Source organism: Aricia agestis, chromosome 9, assembly GCF_905147365.1.
Source record: "Aricia agestis chromosome 9, ilAriAges1.1, whole genome shotgun sequence".
NCBI classification, from domain to species: domain Eukaryota; kingdom Metazoa; phylum Arthropoda; class Insecta; order Lepidoptera; family Lycaenidae; genus Aricia; species Aricia agestis.
The window spans coordinates 4,533,100-4,558,117 of NC_056414.1; the positions used below are offsets into that span (position 1 = coordinate 4,533,100).

The window sequence follows — 25,018 nt, forward strand, 5'->3', positions numbered from 1 at the left end:
GGGCATTGTCCAAAAAAAATCACATGTACTTTTTATATTTTTTTTCGTTAAAATAGGGTATTTTAAGAATATAAATTAAATAATTTTGAAATGTATTGGCTAGTTTTTTCTCAAAAAAAATTTAAAGTTTCGCTCTGACGTTATCATCGGCGGCCAATAATTGACCTCTGCAGTAAGTATGTTTTTTCCTTTCAATCTTATTTATAATGGCTGGTTCGTCAAATGCAAGTTCTCATTATGTGAAAGCTGATACGAGAAGCTTATCAAAAGTTCGAAAAGTAATGTTGGTCGAATTTATTGCTAATTTAACGCCATTGAAGGTCAAACAAAGGTTAAACATATTTGTTCAAAGATATAAGTAACTAATGGGTATTTTTTTCGTTTATATACAGAAAAACGATCACTGACCTTATTCCTCGAAATGTATTTGTAATGAGCAAAATTAAAAAAAAATGGACAATCCCCATTGGACGTCAATCGGAATTTTAAAAATGTCTAATTGTGCTGTATTGGGCTGTGGAAATTCGACTAGAAACGCTGGTCTAAATCACAGATTTTAGAAGTAAGAGATATGTTATAGAGCTTGTCACATGTCGCCAAATCCTGCCCATATGGGCACAAATTGTCAGTCGTATGTCAATCACTCCACGGCAAACACGTTTTCACAACGCCGTAAATTGCGAACAAAATGCTGACTTGTGCTATAATTACCTACAAAAATTGCAGCGATACTGTGAATTTCAAAAATAGCGGGATCACCTATCACATGTAATTTATACGTATATATAATTGTATATATATAATGTATATATAATACAATTATTCTTCACGAAAAATGTTCCGTGAACTATCAAACTAAGGCACTAGTGATGTGGTGTGATACAGATTTTGGTATCGATATTTTTATCGACATTTTATGCGGTTGCGTTATTATCTACATTAATATAATTATAAAGCTGAAGAGTTTGTTTGTTTGAACGCGCTGATCTCAGGAACTTATAGTCCGATTTGAAATTTTGAAGTATTCTTTCAGAGTTAGATAGCTCATAGCCAAGAAACAGAGGAAAATGTGCAATAAACGGGGAAAATTATTTGAAAGGACTTATTTCACGCACCATCCAGCAATTTTTATGTTGTTTGGCATAAATAAAAAGTAGGCCACATGATGTCATAGGCTATTTTTGTGGGCTCATTTGTCTTTGAAATTCCTAATTTACGGGGGTGAAGCCGCGCGGAAGGTCTAAATTTATTATAAATATGCGGAAGTTTTATTTTATAGTCGAAAGAAGTGGTGCTTAATGCTTACTCATATAATAACTTACAATAATTAGTGTATCTTTGGAGAATGATTACCTTCATCGCTTTTAGTCCTATTTCAGTTTTCCCAAAGACGCAAAATTCAAAGAGAAATGTATGAAAAAAATCGGCCAAGTGCGAGTTGGTCTCGCGCACGAAAGGTTCCTTATCATAATAGAACAAAATTAGGCAAATAATGTTTTTGTACGAATCCTTAATTATTTAGTTTATTTTAATTTTACTATTAATTGTTAAAGTATAAATACAATGGAGTATTTTGTACTTTTCAAGTGCCTACTTAGTACCTGTTGCCATTATTAATATCGAGCAAAAAATAGCAAAAAATCACGTTTGTTGTGTGGGAGCCCCCCTTAAATATTAAATTTAATTTGTTTTAGTATCTGTTATTTTATCGGTAACAGACATACACAATCTGTGAAAATTTCAGAAAAGTAGCAGTTATTGACATATACAGCCGAGACAGACAATAAGACATCGAAGTCTTAGGAATAGGGTCCCTTTTTTTCCTTCTTAAAGATATTCAAAAAATAATGAGCGGTGGATGTTACTACATCGCTTTTATAGAAGCCAAAACTGTGGCTAGTTTTTCGTGTCTGTCTGTATGTTTGTTCCAGCATCACACAAAAACTACTGATCTGATTTGAATGCGGTTTTCGCAGACATATTTGTCTTTTTCCAACTTAACATCTGGTTATATAATATTATGAATGTTTATCTATTGCCTAGTTACGATTTTGCCAGAACAGATTATTTTGCCGAATTGAGTTGGTTATTAAATGTAACCGATAGTAAAAGTTTTTCGTAATCATGGATGATTTCAACCCCTTTCGGCCTTTAAGTTATTTTTGTTAGACTCTGTAATATTAATTACATATTTATCACTTTCATTCTTTTAATAGTATTTAAATACCTACCAAAATACATCGATATCGTCATAATAATAATTAATCGACACCGTAGATAGACCGGACATCACTAGACCGTGTACCGTTGACACTATTCTGACAATATAGTGTCATTGAAGTCGGCGACATAGGTTTCCATATAAACGGCGCTACATAACACTTCTCCTTATTTCCCTGTTCTGAGGTCTAAATAGTGGATACGTTTCTTTTCATCGGTAAGTAATTTTATTATTTAATCGTGTGTCCTTTATTTTAAAATCAATTATTTAATGTTAATCGTGGGTGGTTGTAGATTTTACCATGAAATCTACGTAACTGCGTGTGTACCGCATGATTCATAATACATTGCCGCTTTAGATAGAAAATTATAGAGCCCGTTCTGTTTGTCCGCTATTGAGCGCGCAATGGAAATAAAACAATCGATACTTTCACTCATCGCTTAGTTTCGAGGTACAGTCAATATTCTCATTTTTCTGTCAAATGAAGCAAATAGTGTTGTACATATTCTCGATTCTAATTAATCGATTTTCGAAACAGACATGAAACAGAGGAATGATAATGTTCGCTTTGGGATATTTTGTGACTCGGTAATTATATTTTATGTAATATGTATTTATATTCCTGTTTAGTGATTTAGTTTAGAATAATATGATATATTACTAGCTGTCCTGGCAAGCACGTTTCTTTAGATTTATCATTCCTCTGTATACCTATTAACTCGAATAATAATCAATTAAAAAATCGATATATCTATTAAAGTGGAGAGCGCGTACGGGTATTCCCATCACTAAAGCGCTCTTGTGACGTCACAGTAGGTATGAAAAAAGTGACACGCTCGTGTTCATACAAATTGGAGCGACATGGCGGTTCTAACTAGATCCATGTTCTGTGACTAAAAATTAAACTACATATTAATAATGACCTAATATTGCAAAACAGTAAAAATATTAGACGTAAAAGAATCAAAAAGGTTCTCTCCGGCGGGGAATCGAACCCCGGTCTCCCGCGTGACAGGCGGGGATACTGACCACTATACTACCGAAGACTTGTTTATAGTTGTTGAAAATATTTATATGTTAGTTATACTAACATTTTGCCGCTTTACTGCAAAAGTGTTATTATTTTTAACAAAGCATGTTATATTTAAATGCATGGTAAGTTTATGATAACATTTATTTTTTAGAACTTGGGAACTCATTTTACTCCAGTGGTTGAACTAAGTTTTTATAAACACGTAGCGACATCTAGTTTTTGTGCAGTGTACCTGTAATGTTGCTAGAACATGCAATAGTTACAAGTTTATACGGTGGATGTCGCTTCAGAAGCAGCTGTCAATTTACACGCGTTGCGCGCCGTAAACATGGAACAGAATTTCGGTTTTTGAACCAGTTTGTGACCGCATACTGCCGGGGGACGAAGTGTCGACGCGTTTTACACAAATACAATTGATAATCATTGTTTATACGCGGAATTTGTGTGCTCATTCCTAACATTGTAGTAATCGGTTCATAATTGTTTGATTTTCTATTCGATTTCAACAGGAACAGTGTGCTAGCATTCATTTATCTTTGCGTTTGAACATTTATCCGAGTAGGTATAATCTTGTATCGAGAATTCAGCGTTTGTGGACCGTGCCGGTGTTTTAAAATGTGAATCAAATCTTGTGAACGATTTGGATTTGGAACGAAATTGAACTTTTTAGAACAATGAGGTTACTAACGTTTTTGGTGTTGTTGCCGTGCTGTCTGGGCCATCTCAATGTTTACCTCAGCAGTGCAGAAGTCTGGAGATTATTAGGTAAGTTATTTGTGTATTTCACTTCATTAATCATTATACTGCAACTGTAGATAAAAACCTACAGTAAAGCGAACTAGCAAAAGTAGTATTTTGATATCGTTGGCAAAAGTAACATTTTCATGCAAACATCTGCATTCTGCAAGGAGTGTCTAAAAACTTTCTTACGAAGATATTCTGCGTCTACCTTACACTTATGTTTACAATCTTCATTTCTATATTAAATACTTCATAGTTTTTACCCGTGTATGGATCAATGCACATTGAAGAATATGTTATCATAACATTATCATTTGATTACCGCGCAAACTTGATATTTTGATAACAAATGCAACGAGGCCAATTATTATTATAATGATAAACAAGCTTTACGTAGTTTTTTAGTATCCCACCTCACCGAAACACTGTACTTATTCAAAATACAAAAGCCTGTGGCTATCCAGAGTCTGAATCATCATCATTGAGACTGCATCAAAATTTCATCCAAATCTGTTCAGTAGTTTTTGCCTGAAAAAATAACAAACATACGTACACATTCTTACACGGTAATAACAATGTATACTGTATAGTCATTGAACAACTAAGGCAATTTAATAAGTATTATTTACTTAATTGAAAATTAGAAATTTAAAAAAATTTGAATACCTATTTTCGTGTAAGTACGTTCGAAACACAATTTTTCGGTTTTGGAATTCGGTTTTGGAAGCATGTGGCTGAAATCCGTGTCATAAATTAATTTAATCGCATTACTTTGGCAAATTTTACCTACAAAAAGTCAGAAAATCCTTATCTTAATCTTTTTTACCTACGAGGCGACAAAAAGTGTACCTTCCTCAAAAGTGTCCCGCGGCGCATGCCGCATCACAATATAATAATATGTCACTCCGCACAATAAACCTAAGCCTTTTTATTGTTTTTTTATTTATTTTATAAAAAAAAGTTTTCCGGATCGCTATGGTAGGTTAAAGTTTGAAAAAGTTCCAAGGACCAGGAAGAAAACTGGCTTTGCTTAACTCCACTGTCAAACGCGATTCTTGGTAGCTAATAGCAGCAGCGTGGGTCTTCTATAACTCCATCCCCAATTACTTCACTTAGCTCTAGCAAGTTACTCACCGCCGTACTCAGAGACATTTAATTACGATTAACCTTCAATTTAATGAAGATTTTGACAGATAATGTATGGGGCTAATGTCAAAATTTTGAATTAATTACAATTAAGTAATTAATGTCCCACTCTTAGTGCGGCAGTAAGACGATCCAAATAGGTAACTAATATTTGGGCAGTTTTCATACGTCCATGCTATTGCGCTATTGATACAGGCTAGAGCTTACAACCTTGAGAGCCTTCGTTACTGGCTACTGTAAACATGATGAATTGTTATACATTAAAGTAATACCAGCCAAGTGAGCCACAGTCTGACGAACTCTTATTCAAATAGTATAACAGGGATACAAAACCCGTGCCTATAGTCCGTTCATATTTTACCTCTGACACAGCTTTATTTTAACCACATAGAGTCCACTTTCGCACAAACTGAGGTATAATTCTGAACCCACTATCCAGGTAACTAATGCGTCGCTTTTGTCACAAAACAACGCTATCCATCTTTGTCAGGACAAAAAGTACCCTTTGTTCTTGCTTAGAAATTAGAGTCTATGGAACTAAGCGATGGTAGTATTCTACTATTCTACTGCCGTTGACAGATGCGATACTATTTAAATTGTTAGAACTTTGGATAATGGAGAATGGAGATAATGCTGAATATGTCTAAGAAGAAATGGTTTCTTCCGAGTTTTAAAAATCTGTTTCTACTTTCTACCGAAATGCCAGCGAAATGTTTTCAACTTATCCAAAAGCTTTTCCGCTAAGTGTAACTTAAATCATAACGTCGGTATTCGTTTATTTAAGAACCGTAGTTTTCTTCCGAGATGCTTGCCAAAGCCAAAAAACTTGCCCAAAAGTTTTCTCTTGGCAGTCTGTTATAGACCTATAGGGGATAAAACTTTTTTCCACTATTCATACCAATTTTAAAATGCAAAGCATTTCTGTTTGTTACCTGAATGATGCAGATTCATCATTAATTCGGGTAACAAACAGATATACAGTTTACAGTTAACAATTATAGGGCATCTAGGCTCTCGCGCCTAACAAAATAAAAATTAAATTATAAAATAAATTCGATTCAGATGCGTATAGCCAATAAATAATCGTAATCGAATAAAATCTTGTACGTTTATGTCAGTATTGCGTGTTGTCCCAAGCTTCGAGAACAAATAAATCAAGTCCTATACTCGGACGCATTTTATGTTTTTTACTTAAATAAAATACTGCTCCTGGATACTGGATAGAGTTACAAAAGTTTAAAAAAACACACCCTTTAATTTACGACGTTAACTTGAGTAACATTATAAAACTATATTTTTCTTACCAAATCTTTGCTTTTCAAAGACTGTCCTTTAGGTGTAGCATTGTTCGGGTCCCGGTATGAACTAACCATAAAAAAGTAAAAAGAACATTTAAAAAGAAGCATAATTCTTGTGCAAAAATGAAAATATATTCCTATGTTATAATGTATTCTCAAGAATAAACCTTTAAATTATATACCTCAGCATAGGGAAGAAATTATCTTCAGAATACAATATTTTTAGCAATAAAAGGTACGTAAAGTAATATCTTATTTTAAATATTCACCAAGATAATATTCATGTTGCTATTGTTCTAAATATAGTCGTGGTAGCAATCTGTAGTTGCTATAACTAGCTAGTACTGATAACACTGGGTACCGGGTACATACTCCTTAATTGGTAACCAGTTCTTGGTATTTTAGATAAACAGATAGTAGGCGTTTGCTAATTTTGCACATTTTCCAAGCGCCAGCTATAGCAAAATTACTCTAGATGCTTATTATTATTATAAATTTTTTTGCAAACCACTGCAACTCCTATGTCGCCAGGATCAGCAGTGGTAACCAACCACGAAAACCCTTTGATATATTATTATGATCAGGGATGCTTATTATTTGGCTATGATTGCCTAGCAATTAGCATCGTGGTCGATTGTGCTATACTTTGCGATCATTGGCCAAAATTCGTTTAACGCAGGGGAACTGTACATTTTTCCGGGATAAAAGTATCTTTAGTCTTTTCCTGGGACTCGGTATATTTACACCAAATTTCAGTTAAATCGGTTCAGCGGTTTGGCGTGAAGAGGTAATAGACAGACACACTGTATACATACTTTCGCGTTTTAATATAATATAAACTTATAGATTCTGATCTCCGAAAATCATTCAATTAAAGTTTTTGTCTACGATCCACCTGAGCCAATCTGTTACCAGATATTCTGATGAAGTGTCAAGTTTCCTCGACAGTTGTGGGAGCCGAATTCTGAAACACAACCCTGGGTGCGTGGATAGGGTTACCAGTGTGAGGTTACCTTAATATTAAGATAAATTGCTTATTCTGGGGAATTTTAATGACCAGTAGCAAAACTGGTATTTTTTTAAGGTAACGGATTTCTCAAAATGTAAAGGGCAAGTTACATGGCTCCGGCTTGTAAAGCTTGTAGTAAAATATGCCCATTAAAAATGACACTTCTCGATGGCAGATCCTATACGAATTTTGTTGACGAAAGAAATATATAAAAAAACTAGATGTCCCGCGCGGCTTCGCCCGCGTAAATTAGAAATTTTACAGAATCCGTAGGTACATTTTCCCATAAAAAATATTTCCCCCGTTTTTCCCACATTTTCCTGAGTTTCTTCTGTCGTATTAGTCTTAGAGTAATAATATAATATAACCTTCTCGATAAATGATGAGTCTTACTCGATAAATGATCTATCTAACACTGAGATAAGTTTTTAAATCGGACCTGTAGTTTCTGAGATTGACGCGTTCAAGCAAACATACTCTTCAGGTTTATAATATTAGGTAGATATAGATTTTTTTTAATTATCGCTTGACAAACTCGAGTCTCGATCTAAAAGACTATGAAATGGTATAATATGGTAGTGATGATGATGATGATGATGATGAAGAATGTAATTTGCATAGTAGCATATGCTTTCTGTTCTTAAAACAACGCCGAAACTCCCAAACTTGTATCTATAAAGAATCAGGAATTCTCTCAGCACCTTCCGAACCACGGTATACCAGGTATATCTCGGTGCAAAATCTTACTTGTTGGTAGCATATGCTTAGAATACTTCTCACGAAACCGAAGTCACCATATGTTTCCCTATAAGTTTTGAGGAGTTCCCTCGATTACTTATGGATCCTTCATCAGATCACCACTTTTCTGAATATAATACCAAATTGGGATGATACCCTATATACCAAAAGAAAAATTTTGAAAATCGGTTAACAAACGGCGAAGTAATCGTTGAATATAAGAAAACGAACATAACACCTCCCCCATTTTGAAAGTCGGTTAAAATTGTAGCCTATGTGTTATTTATTTAATATTTTAATCAGCACATGAATTGAATAACAAAATTTTTTTCAAATTAATCGTAGCACCATCTGTCAGGACAAACTAAAATTGAAATAGAATAATATTGAATGCGATGATAGCGCCGTCCGCCGGATCTAATGTAAAACATTCCAAAATCAACAACTCCTTATAAATAAGAAATTAATTGAAAAAACATTTTCCAGTAGACCAAACTGTAAATCTAAACCATTCTCGAATCTCCACGAACACACACAAAAAATTTCATCAAAATTGGTCCAGTCGTTTAGGAGGAGTTCAGTCACATACACACGCACACAAGAAATATATATATTAAGATTTGGATCTGCTAAAAAAACTATACTACGCTAATATTGGTATAAGCCGTTTTAGCTACATCCTGTTACCTTATCTGCAATTTCGACCTATGCCAACACTTTTTGTGTAGCATTTCCTTATCATTACTGTCCCTTAGATAAGCTAGGTCTTCTTTACCTGAAGCTCTTTGAAGATACAAAGTAAGGTAACTTTTATGTTAAAAGAATGTAAAACTAGTCGTAGGGTCATTTTGTATTTTGCGAAAGCTACAGGCGTTTGAGAATTGAGATCTATCTATTAAAAAATTGTTTAACAAATTTTGACAGACAATAAAATATGTAAATTTGTCGCCTAATGCAAGATACAAGATTACTCTGTCGGTCAGGTCGGCATGCGATCAGTCCTAACTCCTAACTCAACGATCAGCCTCCCGTTGCGAGTTTCTTACGCCGCGCTAGTTCTCGAACCGGTGGTAGGCCTCATGTGAACGTTCTAAAAGTGTTAGTTTTTAACCGATTTAGAAATTTAACATTTTCATTTTATTTTTCATATTATCATTTTCATTTCATTTGGACGTTCTGTACACATCGGTAGCAAAGTTCCTGGTATACCCCTATCTTAAGTCGCGACTCACGATGGCGCGCACAGAACAAACACACAGAAATAGATGTTATTTTAATAATGTCGGCTCCATATTGAATTCCTCGCGTTGAGGGAATTAACTATGAAATATCTCAATAAATACAGCGTAACGTGTCAGTTATACGAGCGAGTGTGCAGGAATTATGGAAAGTAACTGCGGAAAGATTTGAATACGATTTAACCAATAGACATAATCAATTGAAAAGTTTGTCAGCAGCAATGTCCAATTAATCTACACACAGATATTTAATTATGTAAAACTGTTTTTTCTGTTACCCAAAAGCAAACAACACAAAGTATCCTGCGTAACTGTAGTGTGTAATCAGCGCTTAAGAGGAAACGCTATTTAACACTGTTTTTCCATACAAACGTATTCCCCTGTTTTCTCCCTGGACAATGCGTCTAGACAAAATATTTTTTATACAATCTGTTAAAGCTATGCCTCTACGTTCGATTTTTTCTAAATTTACTAATAAAAAAAAATATATGACCCTTCAAAACTCGCAAAAAGTTAATGCCCCGTACCCCGCCAATCCACCGACCATAAAACAAATTTGAAAGATCTTTAAGATAAAATAAAAACGTAGAGGCATAGACTCACTCTTCCTGAAGTTATTTAATTCTTCAAGCCCCATAAGAGCACCGGTGATCGCGACAACAATAGAATACAATTATAGCATTTCCTGGAAACTGTGATCGAAGTATAAAACAAATAATTAGGTAGGCTCTATTTTGAAAGAGGAATCAGAGGACTACGTTACCTCGATTTACTGTATCTGTCTCTATCACAATCATAAAGTTAATATACCTTAGGTATATTAACTTTATGATCACAATACACGTGCCGGCGTAGGGTGGAGCGTGATGGCAATCGTTTCTTCATTTAGATTCTTCTGTACCCGCGTTCCCTCTTAACATGCGATGAATCTGTAAAATGTAAAGTACTGTTGACAGCTAAAGTCGTAGAGCTAATCAGCTTAATTTCACGGGCGGGGATGACTTCCATGATGAAATGTTAACATGAATATTGCGTTAAATTTGATGAAGTTTGATTTATATTATCTAATGTATTATTAAAAGTTCATATAAATATGAACTTTTAATAGATATGGTATGATTTAAATAATTTGGTACCTCTAATAGATAGGTTATATTATATTCCCGTTTAGTACAGAATGAATTCAGAAAGCCCTTTTTATTTTCCTCTCAAATATTACTTCTTTTATCTATATATATAAAACTCAAAGGTGACTGACTGACACGGTGATCTATCAACGCACAGCACAAACCACAGGACCGATCGGGCTGAAATTTGGCATGCAGGTAGATGATATGACGAAGGCATCCGCTAAGAAAGGATTTTGATCAATTCTACCTCCAAGGGGTTAAAATTGGGGATGAAAGTTTGTATATAATAATACTTCATAACGCGAGCGAAGCCGCGGGCAAAAGCTCGTCTAATATAATGGGCAAAGCTGATAGATCAAGATACATGCAAAACCCTTTAAGCTAGAAACTTGAAATTTCGCACACATCTTCTTCGTATTCCGGCCAATAGGCATACTATTTGAAAGAAGCTATTTAAAGAGAGAGTATTGGGGATATCGTTGCGCCAAAATACGTTTATCGAGCGAGAAACGTACATTTTTCGTGTAAAAAGTATCCTAAAGTATGTCCTTTCCGAGAATCAAAGTATCTCCATACCCAGCGATATCAGTTCAGCGGTTTGGGCGTGAAGAGGTTAGACAGACAGACACACCTTCGCCTTTATAATATTACTTATTAGTATGGATTATTCAACTATTTTTATGCTAAACCTTGCAGATTTATTGAAGGTTGCCCTCATAAAAATAACAAAATGCACGACATTATATTTAAACAGTGTGAACGCTAGTTCTCGCTGGCACTGCCAAATTGAATCGGTGCCAATTGCTTTTGAAAAATGTTAATTTTATACTCGTTTAGACTGTTAAACGGTGTTTAATATGCATAGGGTTAAATCTATGTAATATTTAAAACGGAAAAGCCCCAGTTGCTTCTTCTTCCTTCTTCCTAGTCGTATTCTCATGGCTGAGGGACGTGACCACCAACATTTGCTTTCTGGGATAGGGCTCTCCATTTGTCTCTATTTTTGGCCTGATGAAATGCCTCCTGGAAGCAGCCTTGACAATCGCGTCTGTCCATCGTGTAGCCACTCTGCCTCTTTCTTGCCCCAGTGGCTTAAATGACTTGAATAGCTGTAGTGCGTGCACGTGCAATAGCACGCGTAGGTGGTAACATGAGCATCGTAGAAAGGGTTTAATTCTGAGGTAGACTAGACAAATTGACATATTGATAAATATCCTAAGATCCGACCGTAAAATCCTGCATGAATCGTTTTTTTCGATCAAATATATTTTAAAATAATCTTTACAACGTATAGAATGGATTAATGTTGGGTTGCCTTGTTAAAAGTAGCCGCAAGTATAGAGGTACTTGCGGCTACTTTGATATTGAGCAAAATGAAAGCCCGTAATACAAACTTGCGTGTATTCAATAGAAAAATATGAACTAAGAAGGAATGACATTGAGGAATGACAAGACACTACGCATAAAAATAAAAACGCCTATTAAATAAAAATGGCAATCTTGCGGGTTCTCGACGTCCTCAAATTCTGTCAGGCATAATAATTGTAGGCCTGAACATATTTTGTCTTAAACAAAAGTGATGGCAACCCCAGTTTGCGGCTATCGTGCAACTGGCAACCATGGATATTCATGCACAAAATGCATAAAACTTTAATTTTGTATCAAAATTATTAAAAAAATCGATGCTTCAATTTTGATGAAGAACTATGTCTGTTTACGGGCTGGCAACCCTAGGTTGCGGCCGATTTAGAGCTGGCAACCATTTATACCTTATTTTGTCTCGTCATTTTCTTTCAAATGGTGTAAAATTTACTGAAAAAAATATTCATACAAATTATGCATTTATCTCATGAACATTAAACTTAATTAGAGGTACTTGCGGCTACTTTTGACGAGGCAACCCAACATTAATCCATTCTATACGTTCTAAAGATTATTTTAAAATAAATTTGATCGAAAAAAACGATTTGACGGTCAGATCCAATACTAAAAGGAAATCTGCCAGTTTACCCCTCAAAACCTTACAAGTGTTTTGAGACTTTTTTTTATTTACAATCTTTTTTAGGGTTTCGTACCCATAATACTTAGGGTATAAACGGGACCCTATTACTAAGACTTCGATATCTGTCCGTCTGTCTGTCGCCAGGCTGTATTTCAAGAACGGTAATAGCTAGAAATTTGCATTTTTCACAGAATATTGTATTTCCATTGCCGCTATAACAACGAATACTAAAACAAAATAAATTAAACATTTAGGGAGGCCATACAACAAATATTTTAAAAGAAGTTTAGGACGCCTCAAAACTTATTACTCAGTACAGGGTCTTACACTTTAATTCAATGTTTTTATTCTTACTAGAATATTATTTTTAGCTTTATATTGGAGTTACGTCAAATTTTATTTGTTTTCCACATAATTTTATGGTATCATTCCATTGTCACGGGAAGTTACACAACTAACAAACTAGAATTTGTAATTTAACGGAATTATAAGCAGCTTTTTGGCTTAAATTGCAATCTTTTACAAAAACCTTGACTAAATTGTGAATAATTAGCTTTATGATTTGTTGTCATGGAAAAGTTTGGCACTCTAATAAGCAAAGGAGTATGAATTATGATAGTCGTTGAATATACAGGATGTAACAAAACTAAGTGATAATAATTTATAGTGTGTATCTAAAGGTCCCCTGTATTGAGTTCGCTGTGAAAGTGGCAGCGCTGAAAGAACATAAGTTACTCTTTCAGCGTTGCTACTTTCACAGTGATCTCTATAAAAGGGATACATACTGCATACACACCCTAAAGTATCATCACTTAGTTTTGTTACACCTTGTATAATAAATAATAATCTTGTTCCCAATATCCAAATTTCATCTAAATCAGTGCAGCGACATAGACATCAAGTATAACAGACAGACGGACAGACAGGCAAATAAACTTTAAACGTAGACAGAGAGATGAACTTTATCGTTTTGTATTTTATTATTTCCTAATTAATAAAAGGACTTAGAACTAATTATGGATTATTATTAAAACTGCTAATAACTTTACCATAAATCCTTATAGAAACAAAAATCTTATTATTACTCACTAATACCTATTAAACGGTACTAATATCTTTAACTAATTCCTTTCCTAAGCTGTAAAGCTAGGAAGTAATAATAAAACACTGTACTATAAATACTTTAACTATGCACGTATTTTCCTCTAATCCTTGTTATAGAATATTATGATTTATAGCACTTGGTAACTATAACTGGACTCTAAAACTCATAATCCAAAGCTTCTTAAATGTTTTCTTACCGTAACGTATAGTATTATAATAAATCTCAAAAATAATTATAATTATTTTCACGTGTTAGAATTCATGCATGTGAACTGTTTGGGACAGTATTCGCCCATAGGTTTCGTCGCTGGCTTCGTCGCTGGCTCGGATCGGACTCGAAGATTCCAAGGCTACACCGGTATATCTTGCTGAGCGGGGGCGTAAATAAAACACACGAGTCGTCGAGGAGAACATCGACCCCGAAATCCGTCTCGCTTACCCGGCTCAAGGCAATGCCATATAGAAAGCCCCTCTGAGGTACCCGACCGCGGCAATGCCGTATAGAGAGCCGCTCCGATTCGTACGTCTCTTCAGTCTTATTTTCACTATCGGAAGCGGCTATTTTCCCTATTTTCCCTATTTTGCCATGAGCCAAGGTAATTGAAACGCATTTCGGGAAATTCTTTATTTATCGTTCCACAATAATCAACTTATTCTAAATAATAACACTTATATTTAACATAGTTATAGCTAGGCGAAGATAAAAGTTAATACAATTTACATAGTTTTTTAGCACATTTTTCCTAATATTTTCCAAACTATTTATATTTCAGACACTAATTTTCTGATAATTATTAGTTAACGTTCTATTTTATTAAAATAACAACTTTTTGCCTCTTAGGGAGCCACAGATTTATCACAGTTCACTTCTAAAGTTTATTTTTAAAAACACTTATTTTGCACTGAGTTTATTATCATATTTCACTGTTAACGAGTTTGTATACACTCACTACGAGTTTATCGGGTGCGAGGCCGCTGTCCTCAACATCCTCCCCCCGGCGCAGTAGCCAGGGTCTACGCAGCCTTCTCCGGTGACTGCGGGCTCGCCGAATCCATGGTTGACTGCAGGCTGGCTGGCCTCGCTGGTGGCTGCCCGGCTGAGCACGAGCTGGTTGAGCTCGTCACGTCTCGATCTGGTGACTGCGGGCTGACTAGGCCCGCCGCTGACTGCCCGGCTGAGCACGAGCTGGTTAAGCCCGTCGCGACTCGTTCTGGCGACTGCGGGCTGACTAGGCCCGCCGCTGACTGCCCGGCTGAGCACGAGCTGGTTAAGCCCGTCGCGACTCGTTCTGGCGACTGCGGGCTGACTAGGCCCGCCGCTGACTGCCCGGCTGAGCACGAGCCCGCCGGCTCCTCTCCCGGCGCCGTCGGCTCCTCCGGCGGCGACTCTTCTATCACCGCCAGCTTTGATGTTGGTCTGCGGAACACTCCACTACGCGTGCGCACGTCCGCGCAACGCACTCGTCCGTCCGGGCCCGGGTAGACACGGTGTACGACTCCTCGCGGCCACGTATTACGCGGCAGCGCGGGGTCGACGACGATCACCAAGTCCCCCGGGGCCAGGTTGCGGCCGCTCCTCGGGGCCCCGCCACGGGGCGTGAGCGTCGGGAGATACTCCCTCACCCATCGCCTCCAGAACTCGTCCGCCAAGGCCTGCGCGACCCTCCACGTCTTCTTGTCGGCCAGCTCGCACGGCCCGACGTATGGTTGACCAGTAGATGACCCTATGAGGAAATGGTTAGGTGTGATCGCCTCTGGATCGTCGGGGTCCACGGAAACGTGAACGAGCGGTCGAGCGTTCACGGAGTATTCCGCCTCGGTCATCAGGGTCTGGAGCACCTCCTCCTTCGGTGATTTCTCGTTCAGTGTGGTGAGTAGGGCGGTTTTTACCGACCTCACCAGTCTCTCCCAGGCGCCCCCTTGGTTCGGCGCCCCTGGCGGAGTGAACTTCCATTTCATGCGGTGTGTGAGGCCCAGCTCGGTCATAGCCGGCACCCACTCGGCGTACGCTCGTTGCAGCTCGACGTTCGCGCCTCTGAAGTTCGTCCCATTATCGCTGTACATGACCGCCGGCCATCCCCGCCGTGCGGCCATTCTTCTCATTGCCATCAATGCTGAATCGGTCGACAGCGTGGCCACAAGTTCCAGGTGGACCGCTCGCGTCGTCAAACAGGTAAACAGCGCTCCCCATCTCTTCTCATGACGCCGGCCGATGGTAACGATCATTGGGCCGAAACAATCGAGACCGCAGTAGGAAAATGGTCTCTGGAACGCCCCCAGGCGCTCTGGTGGCAGGTCTCCAGGTTGCGGGATTTTCGGGCGCGCCCTCCTCATCCTACAGAAGGCGCAGTTGTGTATGATGCTCCGCACCGTCGGCCGTAGCTTCAGGATCCAGAATTTCTGTCTTAGATCGTTCACTACTCTCTCGCGGCTCCCATGTCCGGCTCTGGCATGCTCCCTGGCCACCAGCAGCCTCGTGAACGGGTGTCTTCCGTCCAGGATAACTGGGTTCTTCATTTCATCCGGCACCTGCGCTGCTCTGATCCTCCCGTCCAGCGTAAGCAAGCCGTCTCTGTACACCGGGTTGAGCCGGTACAAGGAGCTCCATCTCGGCGCCGTCCCTCCGTTTTTCATCTTCTCTATTTCCCGTGCGAAGCTATCGTGTTGTGATTTTCGGTACCATAATACCTCCGCCTTCTCCAGGTGCCGCACGTCGAGACTGGCCCGGCGATCACGACACTTCTCAATGAATAGTAGAACCATCGCCGTACATCTCACGAGGCGCTCGTACTTTGAAAAGCGGCTCACGTCTGGCAGACAGTCTACTTCGCTCGCCTCCGTGGTCTGGAAGGCGACGTGCTCCTCTAGGTCCTCGGCTTGAACGGGACTCTCCGTGGGCCACTCGTTCACAGGCCTACGCAGGAAGTCTGGTCCATTGAACCACGGATCCTCTTCGCTTTTGGTGACATAGCCCGTTCGGGTGGCCATGTCAGCGATATTATTCTTGGTGCTCACCCACCTCCACTGGTGTACGGATGTCAGCTCGGCGATCTCTCCCAATCGGTGTGCGACGTATGGCGTATATTTCCTGCTTCCGTTCTGTATCCACCACAGAACTACCTGAGCGTCGGTCCAGTAGAAAATCGCATCTGTCTTCCATCTGTGTTCCGCTGTGACGGCGTTCCCGAGCCTCGCTCCGACCAGAGCGGCTTGTAGCTCTAGTCGGGGTATCGTCTGTGTCTTCAGTGGCGCCACCTTAGCCTTGGCTGCGGCTAGCATTACTCGAATTTCTCCATCTTCTTGCTCCAGTCTCCAGTAGACGGCCGCCGCGTACGCGTCTTTGCTCGCGTCACAGAACACGTGCAGCTGCCGGTTTCTTGTGGGGCTCCCCCCGTTGTAGCTCCGGGGTAGCTCGAGGTGGCTGATGTGCTCCATGTCTCTCAGCCATCGAGTGAAGTCTTCGGCTGACTCCGCCGGCAGCGGCTCGTCCCAATCCAGCTTCTGACGCCACAGACCTTGCAGGATAACTTTGGCGGTGATGGTGTAGCAGCTCAGTAGCCCCAGCGGATCGTAGATGCTCATCACCGTGCTAAGGGCCTCTCTCTTGGTAGGTGCGCGCTGTAGCTCTCGGACCTCTTTAGGGACTCTTGATAGAGATGTGTTGAATTTCAACGTGTCCCCTCGAGAATCCCACAGTATCCCCAGGGTCTTCTGTTCACCCTTAGTGACAGGCTGCGCCACATCATCAGCTAGGCGGTCCACCGGTAGCCCCGTCAGCGCTCGTCGATCGTTGCTCGTCCATCCCCGCAAGTGGAATCCGCCCATCTTGTGCACCCGGTCCACTTGTTCCACGACTTGCTTGGCCTTCTCATAGTCTGGATAGCTGTCCACATAATCGTCCATGTAGTGAGCCTCGGTGATGGCGCGATAGGCTTCTGGGCACGATACCGCGTGTTCCTCTGCATTTCGATTCCGTACTGAGTGTGCCAGGTACGGTGAACACGATGCCCCAAATATCATGACCACCATCTTGTACTTGGAGGGCGGCTCCTCTCGGCCCTCCCTCCACAGGAACATCTGCGCCGGTTGGTCCTCCCTCCTGATCTTCACGCGAAGGAACATCTCTTCTATGTCTGCTTTCACGGCCACGGCTTCCTCCCTGAACCGGAACAGTATCCTCGGTAGGGATGTCAGTAGATCGGGCCCCTCCAATAAATTATCGTTGAGGCTCACGCCGTTCGTTTTGGCCGCCGCGTCGAAGACCAAGCGCAGCTTGCCCGGCTTGTTTGGGTTCTTGACCGGGAAGTGCGGTAGGTACCATGTGTTCTCGCTTCCGGCCTCCGTCCCGTCGCATTTCTCCGCATATCCTTTTCGTATGAGGTTCACCATCTGCCCATGATACTGCACCGCATCTTGGGGGTTTCTGTCGAGCTTGCGTTCTAAGTTCTTGAGCCTCCTCAGCGCGTTGTTGTAGCTGAGGGGCAGTTTGACGCCATCCTTGCGCCACAAGAGTCCCACTTCGAATCGACCGTCTTCCGTTCTCTTGGCCGTTCTGCCAAACAGGTCGATGGCTCGCTGTTCCTCGTTGCTCAGTTTCGCCTTAGCCGCTATTCCCAAAGCGTCTATGTCGAAGTGTTTCTTCACCATTTCTTCCAGACGATCGTTTCTGGTTTCCACCGTGGATATATGCAGGATGTCTTCGTTCTCGTCCTGCCTTATGATGCGCTTGGGGATGCTGCCATGTATCACCCATCCAAGCTTCGTCTTAGAGGCTGCAGGCTGGTTCCTCTTCCCGATTCTCAGCTCCCGAGACACGATGAGCTGCCAATTGTCCGTGCCGATGAGAAGTTGGGGTTTCTTGTTCTCGTAGCAAATCTCTTCGTTCTTGAGATCGCGCAGGTGAGCGAGTTGCAAAAGGGATTCCGGAACGGATTGAGTTAAGAGGTTCAACCCGTTCACAGTCCTCGCGGTGATGTCGTGTCTGGTACCGTCGCGACCTCGTACGCCCAGTTGTACGAGGCGGCTTCTCTCTTCCCTTCTCTCGGCGTTGATCCCGTGCATGCGCAGCATCTTCGGTGGACCGTCCGCGCCGATAGCCTCAGCGACGTCTTCATCCAGCAGAGTCACCGTCGAGCCCTCGTCGAACAGCGCGAAGATGTCGGCTTCGCCCCGTGGCCCAACGACTTGAATTCTTCTCATCTTCAGCTTCACCGCGCGGTCGGAGGCAACCGACGCGGTGATTACGGCGTCCTCGATCGGTGGAGCGCCGCCGGACCTCTCCTCGTGTAGTAGTGGGTGGTGAGGCCGCTTGCATCCCTGCATACCGCACTGCTTCGCTTTGCAGTTGTATCTTCTGTGTCGGCTCGATAGGCACAGGAAACACAGCCCCTCTTGCTTGACTGTGTCCCATCTCTTTTGCACACTCAGTTTCTTGAAAGCAGCGCAGCGAAACAGAGCGTGGCGGTCGGTGCATATCGGACACTTCGTTTGTTCTTCGCGCATTCTCTCTGGCTGGCCGTGGCTCGGCTTGCCTCGGCCCTCTTCTGATATCGCGAAGACTGGTCTTCTCGGTCTAACTTCGTTCTTGTTGGGAGGTGGACGCGATGTTTCTTTTCTCGAAGCCGGAGCCGTGGTGAATCCGTAGCGCAGTGCTCTGTCCGCTTCTCTCATTAGGAATTCAGAGAGAAGGACGACATCGGGCTCGTTCCGGTAGTGCGATGTCTCTTCTGCGTAGTCGTACCATTTGCTCTTCTCGTACGGGCTGAGCTTCTCCAGGATGTCTCTCACAAGCAACGGATTGAAGAGGTACCCGTGCTTTAACTTCCTCAGGATGGCCACCATGTTCTGAATCTTCACCGCGAAGTGGTTGAGCTCTGCTGCCGAGCCTCCGAGCCTCGGAAGCTTCTTCAAATCTTCCATCATGCGGTCGACCATCACCTCGGGCCGGCCGAAGCATTGCTCCAAAGTCTTCATGATCTGTTCGGGTGGTGTTGCGATGCTCAGCAACGGCGCCACTGCTTCTCGAGCTTCCCCCCGGAGACAGCTTCTCAGGCGCGCCAGGTTCTCGATCGGCTTGAGCTTGTAGAATGTGGTGGTATCTTCCATGGCTGCTTTGAACGGCAGCCATTCCGAAGGAGAGCCCGTGAATATGGGCAACTCCGTCTGATGGCGCGGCTGTCGTTGGTTCAACAGCTTGTCTAGAGTGTCGGCAAGCTGTTCCACCCCGTTGATCCCGGCTGCAGGAGGTGTAGGTGAGCGAATGCGGCTTTGTATCGGCCGCTCGAACCTCAATCTCTGCGGCTCGCGTCTCTCTCCCGCAGGTGGTATGTCTTCTGGCTTCGGCGCGTCCCCTTCTTCCTCTGGCACGACCCGTTCCTTGGCCGTCTCTTCGTTGTCAGGACCTTGTTCGCTTAGCCAGGCTCGGACCCGTTGCTCCACCTGCTCTGAAGGCTCATCATCGTCTGGATCGCTGGTTTCCTCGGCAGTGGCGACATCAGCGATGAGCTTCTTCTTGATAAGTTCTGCTTCGATCTGCAGTTCCTTCTTACGGAGTGCGGCAAGTTTCTCTTCCGCCTCATATCGGATGCGCGCGACGACACTTGCTGTCGATCGACGCGACCTTATTGAAATAGCCTTCTTCCTGGCTACAGGTACTCCCGATGGCGCGGGTGTCTTGCTGGCGCCCGGCTTCGGTTTCGACGCAGTTTGAGGCGGATCCGCCCTTCCCCCGGTCGGTGGCTGGCTGGTTGCGGCTGCAGACGGCGACCTGGGCGGATCCGAAAATACTTTCGGTGGCTGGTTCTCCTCCGCCCCGCTCTGACTCCTCGTGACGACCATCTTGAAATTAAGTTAAATCTTCTATGTTTAATCTTCTAAGTTGAATCTTCTATGTTGAATCTTCTATTTTGAATCTTCTATATTGAATCTTCTATGTTGAATCTTCTATTTTCAAGGATCTTCAGTAGGTTTTTGTGACGAAAAATCTACGAATCCTTGCTTCCCCTCCAGCGGTGTTGTCTTGTATCTCCGAGTCCAATCTTCTTCAAGTCCGGTCTTCCAAAATTTTTTCTTCCAGTTGACTGTTGAAATTCTTCTAAGTGTCGTCTTCAAGTCAGGCGCGCAAAGGACCGCTTCACTGTCTTCAAATCCGGCTCGAAGGACCACTTCACTGTTTGGGACAGTATTCGCCCATAGGTTTCGTCGCTGGCTTCGTCGCTGGCTCGGATCGGACTCGAAGATTCCAAGGCTACACCGGTATATCTTGCTGAGCGGGGGCGTAAATAAAACACACGAGTCGTCGAGGAGAACATCGACCCCGAAATCCGTCTCGCTTACCCGGCTCAAGGCAATGCCATATAGAAAGCCCCTCTGAGGTACCCGACCGCGGCAATGCCGTATAGAGAGCCGCTCCGATTCGTACGTCTCTTCAGTCTTATTTTCACTATCGGAAGCGGCTATTTTCCCTATTTTCCCTATTTTGCCATGAGCCAAGGTAATTGAAACGCATTTCGGGAAATTCTTTATTTATCGTTCCACAATAATCAACTTATTCTAAATAATAACACTTATATTTAACATAGTTATAGCTAGGCGAAGATAAAAGTTAATACAATTTACATAGTTTTTTAGCACATTTTTCCTAATATTTTCCAAACTATTTATATTTCAGACACTAATTTTCTGATAATTATTAGTTAACGTTCTATTTTATTAAAATAACAACTTTTTGCCTCTTAGGGAGCCACAGATTTATCACAGTTCACTTCTAAAGTTTATTTTTAAAAACACTTATTTTGCACTGAGTTTATTATCATATTTCACTGTTAACGAGTTTGTATACACTCACTACGAGTTTATCGGGTGCGAGGCCGCTGTCCTCAACATGAACGTTAGAAAAACAAAGGGGCTCTGTACTAGCATATTGCTAGTTGCTACAGATCAATATTATTTGTTTTTAAACAGAACTGAATGAGTATAAAATATCGTAGTAGGCCTTTTATAGACTTTCTAAAAGTGTAAATTTTCTTACTTGAGATGATAAGTAATATTATTATATTATAATGTTTTCTTAGATGATAATATTATTATATTCTATACTGTACTCGGCGAAACATGGCCGTAGGCTGTAGCGGTCATTGACTCCCTATCAAAAACTTGTCATTTTCTATACAAAGCCGCGATTGACAATATCTGACACTTCATTGTCAATCACGGTTTATATAGACAATGACAAGTTTTTGACAGGAAGTTAATGACCGCTATCGCCATATTGTGTCGCCGAGTACAGTATAGTGTTATGTTTTTTTTTAATTGTGCAGGAAAAACAGCTCTTACAATGCAATATACTCTCGTTATGTTTCACCTCGCTTATATTATAGTGTAACCATCCTAACGATGTAGCTTTCGCCATAACTTCCTTCCACCTCCGTTTTAGGTGTTGCCAATAAAACTAGTCCGGCTTTTCCCTAGAAAAAGAGAATTACTTGTCGTTCCACATGTTAAATGTAACTAATTATTACAGTACTTTTACATGGTTTTACATACTTACCTTGATAATTAGCAGATGGTAATAAGCAACTTTGTTTGCGTAAAAAAACTGTCTTACCCACCTGTCCTTTCCCGGGACTATGTAGGTATCCTCCAATTCTATCAAAATCGGTTTTACATAAGTCCGAAAGAGTTACATACATTCGCATTATAATATTAGAATTTATTGAAAAACCAACTCCTAAATAGACTGGAAATTATCCAATAAATATTTAAACAACCACACAATAAACATAATTTTGTTATTTCCTAATTTAGTATTCCGAAAACGATTTCCCATTACGAAAGCCATCGACGTCCAATAATAGAAACACAAACAAATTAGACGTTCAGGCAATAATTTCATTACCAATTAGGGGCCGAGGAATTCCGAATGTTTCCGTTAAAAGCCGAAGAGAGAGAATTCTTCAGCTTTCTTTAACTGCGGTTTTCTGTGAGCCATTGCTAAGCTTTTCATTATGAAAATACGTAAAATACGAGGGCATTAGAGAAAAATACTGGAACCTTAGAGATGTTTTTCCAACCATTGTTACTACGGTCCCTAGAGACGCGGCGCTCTCGGAAATAATTATTTTGGCGGCCATATTGGAAACCATCACTGGAATTGTCTAGAACTCGTATCTTAAGATGTTTGTATGCGTAATACACATATTGTTTCTTATGTATCTTGTCTCTACTGTTATAGAGATGTGGTGCACAAATATGTACATAATATAATGAATTTTTTTTTCAAAGTACGCTATTTCACCGTCAGTTGATTAATTGTACGTGTACGAAAGAATAACGCGAAGTAGCGTAGTTTTATGCATGTGTGTGCGTAAGCATTGTGTGCTTTATTGTTTTTTATCTGAAGAGTTCGACAATATATTATATTACGTTAGTCATTCTACATTGGAACTATCTTATGAAAGTCCTCCGTCCATTTAACTATCTTCACATTCCTGTCGAATGATAAAGACGCAGTAAACATGTGACTTATGACTATACGGTCATAAGTTATGCATTTTCAAAGCACTCGGCAATATCTATAAATTTATTATCAACCAAGATTCACTTAGGGAATTGCAAATTTATGTGCTTGTTATTTAATTATAATTAATGTACGGTTATAACATTTGAACCTTTATCGCTAATGGTTAAATCGTGTTTGTCTATCGATTTTCTATTTATAAAATTGTATTTCATGGGAATTTTAAAATATATATAAATTACGTTGCCTTATATTTTAAAATCCCATGGCCTTTTCATACGGGTATTATTATTCTCTAAGGTACCTATTATCAAAATATCGAGGCACATACATATTATATTATATTGTACGAAACGGCGTTGGCGTCGCGTCGTAAGTGAATTTGACATTTCCAAATTGGTTTTCAAATGATCGATAGGACGAATGCCATGTACAAGGGTACCGGCTCCATGTGGCAATTTGCCGAGGATGGATGGAGACGTCAGCTGGACAAAAAGCTCCGATCGATCAGCGCGCGCGCAGCTCACAAAAGCTTTAAAAAGCTTACGAACTTGGAGCTTTTTCGACGATCTATTAATTTTGTGTGCTTAGATAAGAATTTTGTGATGTCTTTGACGCATGAATTATGATACTATATTTTGGTTTTTACAGTAGGTAAGTTAAGTCGGAGTTACGGCCGTTCCCAATATTTGATCTATCTCTGGTTTTGCCCTACTAGAGATAGGAATAGCTCACAATTGACATAAAATATATGTCTCTAATGTCTAATGTGAGTTATTCTTATCTCTAGTAGGACAAAACCAGAGATAGATCAAATATTGGGAACGGCCGTTAGTCGTCAGTATAAACTTAAAAATGGCCTGTAATATGCACTGATAAGTGATAAGTTGATAACTCAACAAATTATCGCGAAACTGTAGAGTGGAAAGTCTTTACGCATACTTTTTCCTAAATATTTTTTTTCTGGTGCTAAAAGTACACTTGTAAGTTGTAGCACAGAATAGATAATAGTACAAGTAGTTGTAGCCAAAGTTGTACTAAGATGTATTCTGTGGCCAAAGGCCTTCTCAATCGATTCAGCGATTTGGCACTGTCGAATTTATAAAATTAGTACCTACGTATCCTGTAAAATACACTCAGGAAACGTGTATTTGTAAAGGTTTCTCAACTCGACTCATTGGTTTTCCGGTAAAACAACGGGGAAGTTTCCAAGTTGAAACAACGTACAAATAACAAGGGAGAAGTTTTTATTGGGCGTCTTACTCTGTTGTGAGTTTAACCATGTACTGATTTGACGTCATGTTTAGGTGTTATGAAGTTTAACCTTAGCTTTTTACCCGACTACGGCGAAGCTTATTGCTACAAAAATGATCTTCTACTTGATAGGTATAATATAATTTCTAAGGAGAGTAGCAGTGGCGAATGTCAACAATTCTGCAGAGTGAAGTATGCAGTAATCAGTATGCATAATAGATAGGGATTTAGATGACTAACTTCAAAATGTAAGCGGTTGGGGTTATACTCTCCACCATAGAGTAGTGTAGGGACCACGGCTGAGTTACTGTTTGACATTTATACTGTGATAATGATAATGATATTTATAATTTTTATGATTAAAACCGTTATGAAAGATGCAAATCAGTAAACAGTTGGGACTCGAGGTCACAACGCGCGGCTGTGTAAATACACGTTTATAAATAGTCGAAACTCGAAGGAATGGTTCGTATTTTGTAGTGACAACGGAAACGATTGCTACAGCAGTAGTAGAACTGTGACCACTAAAACGACAGCTAGTGCAAAGAAAGCTGCAAAGAGAGTGTTAGTGGTAGAACAGACTCTGT

General features: G+C 40.6%; 1 protein-coding gene and 1 non-coding gene across 2 annotated transcripts in view; one reads left to right on the forward strand and one right to left on the reverse strand.

The window, feature by feature from the left end:
• Positions 1–3,195: 3,195 nt before the first annotated feature.
• On the reverse strand, positions 3,196–3,267 carry Trnad-guc. Its single transcript has one exon. It is a non-coding gene; the product is annotated as a tRNA-Asp (tRNA).
• A 317-nt stretch (positions 3,268–3,584) lies between these two features.
• Positions 3,585–25,018, forward strand: part of LOC121730163 (tyrosine-protein kinase Drl-like) — a 55,088-nt gene continuing 33,654 nt past the window's right edge. The window contains exon 1 of the mRNA XM_042119079.1: positions 3,585–4,019. Within this exon, the coding sequence (XP_041975013.1) occupies positions 3,929–4,019 (91 nt within the window). The 5' untranslated portion in view covers positions 3,585–3,928. The remainder of the gene's footprint in view (positions 4,020–25,018) is intronic.